Consider the following 8,785-nt stretch of genomic DNA (forward strand, 5'->3'; position numbering starts at 1 on the left):
AACAAACACGTTAGTTAGTTAAGACAAAAAAAATGAATACATGGATTACATGGCCAATTTTAGACATTTAAAACCTAACATTTTGTCCCGGCATTTTGTCCCGCATTAATTTTGTCTCTATTTCGATTCAAGCTTCTGTCCATAACACCGGCGCGGTGCATGACGTCACCTCATGAATATTAATAGCCTGCTCTAACGTGGTGCCGAAAAGTGCTAAAAACAAAACAAAAACAGCAGGCAAGGTACGAAATCGATGGAAGCTTACCTACCAAAAAAGTCTCATAATTTTAAACTCAAGCTGAAGTGACGCGTCAGTGTGTGATTTTATGCTAGGTTTGTATTTTTATTACGTTTATAAAATGAAGCAGTGGTACCATCTGTATCGACAGGCAGGAGCGTGATGATTTAATTTTAAGCTTACCTTTTCATTTGCAAAATGCCAAACTTTAAGTTTAGTTAAAACACATTTGCTAAAGTTTATTTTTTATTTTTTCCGTGGTCCGAGCCGTGCGCCAAGCGTAGACGAGCGTACACTCAGAAGAAATAAACAATCACGCTGATTGGCTGATCAACGCACTTGACAACAAGGCAGCCGATTGACCCATTGGCATTGGTCGGCGGCGCGTAGTCTCAGGCGACCTTGTCACTTCTACGCGATCGCAATTCACCAGCGCGTACCCGGACCACGGAAGTAATAAAAAAATTACTTAAGTCAGCCAAATTTGCCTAGAGAACACAATACTTATTTACATGTAGAAATTTAAAAGAACAGGAAGGTCAAGGAAATCTACATAAATATGTTGTCTATACTTCACTTGACTTGACCATGTGACCTAAATATATGATTTTTTTATAGCAGGGATTTTGATAGCAGTTCCACATAGAAAAACTGCTAGATCATCATGAGACTATAAAGATCTAGAAACACTACCAAAATGCTGTTTTGTTAGCTGAATCTTTTTGATGAAAGTCAATCTTTGACAAGATGTAACTTTGCTATGGAAAGTGCTATGACGAAAAGGTTTTCAGTTTTGGCTTTCTTTATTCAAGGGCTTTAATTTGATATATAAAATGATGCAGTTTGATGGCAAATGTGAATTCACCTGACATACCTACAAACTCCCACGTGTTGCAATGACATGTTTCAATATATTCAAAAATCATAAAATGCAACATTTGTTTTTTCAGCATTGACTTGTCAATGTTTCAACATTGAAATCATCAATTTTGTCAATGTTTTTGACCTGAAAAGAGATTTCGGTACTTTTCTAACACTTTTAACTCCGTGAAAATTTTTAAAGTTGAAAACTTTTAAAGTTGACAAAATTGCAACCAAATCAGTGAAATCACAGTATATGTCATTGCTACAACAAGTGACTGGTAGTACATGATTGGTATGATTCTAAAGCTTGGAAGTAAAGATTTGAAATATATCTCAAAAAATAGTTCTGTCCAAATATTCAATGTAGTCGATGTTTTCAATGTTTTTATTTCAATGTCAATGGTCAATGGTTTTTTTTAACATTGCACTGGCCTAGTAACAAATTTAGAATGTTTGAGGACTTGTTCTCAAATTGTAGGAAGTGCCATAGGGTGTCTCCAGTGTAAGCTGTTCTCATTAGTATGTGTCGCAAAATATTATGGACAACCTGTTTGACCTATCCCTGTATCTAGGCCTATTCATACATTGCTTGTTTTTATATTAACCTTTTTGTGGTGAAAATTAAATGATTACAAATGTCTAAACTTGTCCGACGGCAAACCCGCTAAACACTTATATGTGTAATTTGCAGTCATTTGTAGACCAAAGATTTTGTTCTGATGGCTATGTATGCCTGTGAATGTACACAACAGTGGCGACACATACACATACATGTACACAGCACTTTTTTGAACTCGCGGTCGGAGCCGGGAGTTTCTGAGCCAGGAGTTTCGATAATTGGAACTGTGCTAGTACAGCCCGATTTTGCTGGAGGGCAAACAATGCACTGTGGCTTTACTGCACTGAGCATTATATAAAGGAAACTTGAGTTCATGACAAACTGGCCCTGAAAATGTTCATCAACACCAATATCAGCAGTAGATAGCTGCCCTACTTCATCAACACCAATATCAGCAGTAATATCTGCACTACTTCATCAACACCAATATCAGCAGTATATGAGATCACACCACTAAATCAGGTCCAACCCTATCTGACTGAAGAAATAAGAACCAGCCAGTGGTTAATTCGCTGACCATACCAGGTACCGGTACATTAAAATGGGAAAAAAAGTTTGAAATGAAGGCTGATATGCCCATTTTTTGGTGATAGTTGTGTTCTGTGGATGTTTTTCTAATCATCTAAGCATAAAAAAATAAAAAATACTACAATTCTGAAATTTTATGAAGGTTTTTTGGTTCCATGGACCAACTGATGTCACAACGTAGAGGCGCTGAGCTGTAGAGTTTGGTATGGTTTACCTCATGTTCGATGCACCGTGCTGCGAAAAATCAAGCCGCTCAACTACCAAAAAAATACTGGTTCTAGGATAAAATAATATAGGCCTATCATAAACTTTTGGAAAAATGGTGTTTTGAATGAACGATGACGTTATAACCATGAGAAAATACGCTTTCTTGTAACACATAAAAGAATATGAACTTGATTTAGTGGTGTGATCCCATATAGCTACACTACCTCATCAGTACCAATATTACACTACCCCGTAGTCCACTTGCCCATTGTGCATACTCTGGATATTGTATTTAAGCTTAAAACTCTGATTTAATTAATGTGTGCACAATTGATAGATTTTCACATCTGATCTTTTCAGTCACCCTACACCCTCTGTTTGTTAGCTCCCCAAGTGGACTACTGACATTGGATTGTGGTTTTCATGCTTAACACGGATGTCTATGAGCTTCTATGGATGAGATTTCGGAAATCTGGCCTACTAAAATTGGCCATGATGTAATGCATCTTTAAATGGATCTGGCTTGTGATTGGTCGCCCATATCTCGTTATGGTTTAAATCCTCCGGGTACCTATCATTACCATTAATACATGGTACACAAGTATGCCGCCATTGTGTTGTGTAATTGCATGAACGCGTCAATAAGTGCATGAGCGCGTATTGTATTTGCTTGTGGTTAAATTTGATTGATAAACAAGTCTGATTGACATTGTGAGTGTTAGGGACTTTGCCCACTCAAAATCCCATTTTAAATTTAAAGTCCATAGTCTATTTTTAACCTGGAATTTCGCGATTAATAAACTGGCAGATTTTAAAATCAGAATTGTTCAGTGAAGTGCCAATACAATTATGACATTATGATATGTTGCATTCAATAATATAAGCCTACGTACACTTTACTTTTACTGTCACTAATATAATTATATAAACTTTTTCATACAATTTTATACTAGTATATATTTTGATGTAATAAATATCAGTATAATTTCGACTTCCACTGAATGCTTTCATCATGATTAACATTAATAACATGCTTTTATTTATCAAAAATAGACTATGGCATAGTCTATACCAATATCAGCAGTAGATAGCTGCACTACTTTTTCAGCACCAATATCAGCAGTAGATAGCTGCACTACATTATCAGCACCAATATCGGCAGTAGATATCTGCACTACTTTATCAACACCAATATCAGCAGTAGATAGCTGCACTACTTCATCAGCACCAATATCAGCAGTAGATAGCTGCACTACTTCATCAGCACCAATATCCGTATTGATGAAGCTACACTACTTCATCAGTACCGATATCAGCAGTAGATAGCTGCACTACTTCATCAACACCAATATCAGCAGTAGATATCTGCACTACTTCATCAACACCAATATCGGCAGTATATAGCTATGGACACTACTTCAACAGCACCAATATCAGCAGTAGATAGCTGCACTATTCTATCAGCATCAATATCAGCAGTAGATAGCTACACTACTTCATCAACACCAATATCAGCAGTATATGACTGCACTACTTCATCAGTACCAATATCAGCAGTAGATAGCTACACTACTTAGTCAGCACCAATATCAGCAGTAGATCAGTAGACACTACTTCATCAACACCAATGTCAGCAGTAAATAGCTGCACTACTTAATCCGCACCAATATCAGCAGCAGATAGCTACACTACTTCATCAACACCAATAATTGTATATTCATATGTATTGGTAATAAAATGAAAGTAATTAAATTAAACTTCAACACTACTTGTTTATTTTGCTTACCGGGAGCGCTTTCGAGAAAAGCAAGTGTGATATCACTTGATCAGGTTGGACTCTAGCCGTTTCCAAGAAAACATTAGAGCTAACAACATCGGCTGATGACAAGGAAGTTCCTCGGAAGCGCTCCCGGTAAGCGAAATAGACAAGTAGTGTTGAAGCTTAATTTAATTACTTTCACTTGTCAAATATTTGCTAAATATTTCATCAATACTTTTTATTAACATTATGTTAGAATATTTTGCAGTGAGGTGTCAAAAAATGTTTTTGAATGTTATGAAAACATTTGATACCCTTTATATAAGCCTACATAAAAACATTTCATGACAATGTTTTCTAACCCTTCATGAATTGTGTCGAAATTGAATTGTGTTTTTGTGTTTGCTGTGTAGGTACTTTATTTGAAAAGTCTCACCTCCTCTAGTAATGCACCCTTTGATGTTTTCATTCCTTGCAAGATGTGAAATATGGTAAAACTTATTTTTATTTTTTATTTTCTTGTAGGTTGTAATGCTATCATTGTCAAATGGAGGAATCTATTGTTAGTTCAGCTCTGCCAGAAGGGACCCGTGAGTTACAGGATGCTATCCGTGTTTCCATACCACCCAGCTGTCCACCAGCGGTGGCGCAGCAGATACGGCCAGTCGTCTTCAATTTGGATGCCGAAGTGAAGCAGAGAGACTTAGAAACTCAGACATCACCATCATGGGATGAATTCCTCAGCTCATTTGAAAAATACTTAGCTCAAAAAATAGAGGCACTGCTAGCTCAGGAAATCAAAGAGAAGACCTGTGTACATTTACAGGGACTGACTTTGGAGAAGGTATTGGAAATTGTTGTAGAACATCACAATGCAATTTGTGTGGTTGAGAAGAGAAGACCAGACTTAAGGCCTGGCACGCGTAAAACATCACAAAGTGAGTACATTCTCAAAAGACCTGCCGAAAACACGCGAGAAGAACTTGAACAATGCGGTGATAAAGCAATCCACTGTGATCCGTCTGCGGAAATGCTTCAAGTAGGAAAGAAATCACGGAAGAGTGGCTTAAACAAGAGTGTACCATCCAAGCAAACTTGCTATCAGTGTGAAATTTGTGGATTGAAAGTAAACACCATTACCAAATTAACTGCACATACAGCCAAACATACAAATTTGACCCCATACCCGTGTCAGAAGTGTCATCGGACATTCACAACCAAAGCGAGAATGAGAACACATATAAAAGCTAAGCATAACCCATTGGCTAGATTCAAAATAACATGTCGTTACTGCGGAAAGGCTTTAAAGGATATTCAAACTAGAAACGAACATGCTAAAATAGTCCATCTTCGAGAGAAGAGCCATACTTGTTCGCTTTGCTCAAAAAGATATGTATCGAGGACTACAATGGTTATTCACTTAAAGAAGAAACATGGTATCGGCGATTTCATAAAATGTCCATTTTGTGACTGCGAACATCCGTCCGGTCATACCCTAGGAACTCATCTAGCCAGCATGCACAAAACACAAGTGCCACAATTACTTCTAAATATAACCGTTCATAAATGTCTGATATGCAAGAAAGAATTCAAATATAGGAATTGCCTGCTGAAACACGTGGGTAAGCATGGTAAGCCAGAATGCACGACATGTAATTATAGAGGGAAGAGACGAGAAAAGGCTATCGCAGAGGCGATCAGTGGTGGCATGGAGCCTGAAGAGGCCAAAGCAAAAGGTCTTGACGAGTTGGTAAAATGGAACAAGGAATGGATTAAGAAAGCAAAAGAGAAGAGAATGGTGGAGAGAGCAGCAAGACATGCTGCGATTATAACCAGAAGGGCTATAGCACAAGGTTTGGATCCGGAGTATGCCCAGGATTTAGATAGAGCTAAGAAGTGGTTGATGAGAGGGAAAGAAATGGAGAAAGCAGAGTCTGCAAAGTCGCCATCCAAGAGAGTTGATAAGATGAGTGTAGAGGAATTAAGACTTTATCAGAAGAATAGTGAGAGACAAGAGAAGCAGTTAAAAATGGAAATTGTAAAGTTGAAGAAGAATATTCATAAAAATGCAGTGGATATGGCATTGGGAATTGTTGGAGAAGGAGCAGCTGATAGGGAGGTGCCAGGTGGAAGCTGTGGACCTCAAGATAAGCCCGTGTTCAGGACAAAGTCGGAAGCTCGTCGAATGAGACTTGTGAATCGAAAGTCATTGACTAATGACAGGGGTAAGAAGACAATAGGTGCAGCTGATACGGAGGTCCCGGGTGGAAGCCGTGGACCTCACGATAAGGCTGTGTTCAGGACAAAGTCAGAAGCTCGTCTAATGAGGCTTTTGAAGCGGAAGTCATTGATTAAAGACACTGGTAAGAAGACAACAGATTTGCTATCAGGACAAAAGCGAAATGTTGAACAGGTGTGTGCAGATGATGATGAATGTGTAGAGCAAGTTGACATGAGGAATGCTGATCTTGTGAAAACAATTGGTGCTATGAATAAGATTGCGATTCCTCGTTTATCAGGTAGACATGAACCTGAATACAGGAAGCTGACAGGCAACAAAAAACAGTTCAAAGAGGCAAAAATGCAGCATGTAAATTCAGACCATTCTTCTAAGAGTCCTCCAAGTGAAGATCTAACCTGTACCGTTTACTCTCAATCACCAGCGGTAACCCACAAAATGATCAAACAAGATGTAGTCACCTTCGCTGTAGCTCGCAGCAAGTCTTCGCAGATTATCGGCACGCATATGCAGTCGATCCCATCCTCTACGACATCGTCAGCATTCAGTCAAGTGATCATCATTAACACTAATGTCCCTGATTTGGTCAAGGCAAAACTTACAGCGGGTGAATTGAAGATGAACATTCTTCCACTTGCTATGAAACAGGATGATATCCAGGTTCTGCCAAGTAATAACAAAACCACGTTGGCACCATCAGGGACATCGAAGAAAAAATGCCAAGAAGGGTCCAGTTCACATACAACTACAAGGGTCAAGCCTAAATACAAAATTAACCAAAAAGGCTGCCAATTTGCAAAACTTGGCTTGACTTGTACTGTTTATTCACAGTCACCAGAACTGACTGTAGATTTGATTAAGAAGAAAGAAATTGCATATGTTGTCACGCAAAGCAAGTCAAACGAAATCAAGGGTCATCATATGCGTACGGTCGCACCTTCTCCCGATGATGTTGCCAATCATAAGATCGTTATTTACTGTAATAATACTAGTGAAGTTCAAGGAACACTTGATGCTGGTGAATTAAATATGATTGTTCAGAAACCACCAGATGAAAATCCGTTGGTTGGTCAATCAGGTCAGACGGTGCAGCATTTGTTATACAATAGGTTTAGTGCAGAATTATCATCCAAAACAGATGAACAGGAAAATACACTGAACGTCATTCAAGAGAGAAGCCAAGGTCCCACATGTGTCATTTATTCCCAGTCTCCTGAACTTACGCATGAGATGATCAAGAACGATGAGGTAGAATTTGTTATTGCTCGCAGCGAATCGTCCGAAATCATCGGCACACACACACGAACTATACCATCAAAGGCAGATTCGGATTTTGGCACCGAGATTGTCATCAACACAAATACACCTGAGGTTGTCAGACAGAAACTTTTAGGTGGTGAATTAGACATGCAGATTTTACCTATTCCAGAAGATTCTCTTGTCAGAAAAGGGGACGAAGTAAGCACGAAGAAATCACCATTCACGGTTTTACCGATGAAAGAAAAGGTGTTCAAAGAACTTTCAAGATCAAATCCATCGATTAAACATGTTTTTTCATCTGTGCTTGGCTCTGCACCACAAACAGGTGCTGTGTCACAGGTAGATGATTCGACAGAGGGTAAGAGTAAGGCCAGTGAGACAGCGCCGTTGGATTCAGAAGAACGAAAGAGTGAAACAGTTGATGATGATTGTGTCGAAATTGCTATTGATGATGACTGCATAGAACTTCCTGAAGGATCTTCTGTAAAATCACCCACAAAAAGATAATGCTGGAAAGATTCTCGTTGGGCGGATGTAGCCCAGTCAAGTTATGTTAGAAGCAGGATGATTTGGAACTTTTGGCTCGGTGGCCCCACTATGCCCCTGGTTGAGACAAATAATATTCTTACATTTGGACCTGTTTATGGACACAATATTCATATTGTCATGTGACTCATTTCCACTGAAAATTCAATCGAAAGAGATTTGCCCCCAACTTTAATTGCTAAAAGATTGAGAATCGCCCTTTTGATTGAAAAAAGAAGTTTGAAAATTCAGATCACCCCCACTGAATATACAGTCGAAAACGATTTGTCCGTAATTGAGGACTTCAAAAGATTGAAAATTCAATCTTTTTGATTGAATATTCAATCTATTGCCATTGAAGAGAGTAGTTTGTTTGCTAACCTCTCATTAGTGCTGTTTTCATGGCATTTAGCCCGTAAAGCATAACGTGTTACACTCTCAGGAAAAAAAGGTTCAACTTAGAACCTTTTTTTTTGGTTCTACAAAGAACCCCATTGGGTTTCAATTGGGTTCTTTGTGGACCAAAAAAGTTCTGTAGCCATGAAA

General features: G+C 38.6%; 1 protein-coding gene across 1 annotated transcript; it reads left to right on the top strand.

Moving 5' to 3' along the window:
- Nucleotides 1-237: 237 nt before the first annotated feature.
- LOC140169949 (uncharacterized) lies at nucleotides 238-8,365 on the top strand. Its single transcript, XM_072193259.1, has 2 exons — nucleotides 238-333; nucleotides 4,741-8,365. Exon 2 carries the CDS (start codon nucleotides 4,763-4,765, stop codon nucleotides 8,219-8,221), a length of 3,459 nt encoding a protein of 1,152 aa, XP_072049360.1. The 5' UTR covers nucleotides 238-333; nucleotides 4,741-4,762; the 3' UTR covers nucleotides 8,222-8,365.
- Nucleotides 8,366-8,785: the final 420 nt, after the last annotated feature.

The sequence above is a fragment of the Amphiura filiformis genome, chromosome 14, assembly GCF_039555335.1.
Source record: "Amphiura filiformis chromosome 14, Afil_fr2py, whole genome shotgun sequence".
Classification (NCBI taxonomy): Eukaryota; Metazoa; Echinodermata; class Ophiuroidea; order Amphilepidida; family Amphiuridae; genus Amphiura; species Amphiura filiformis.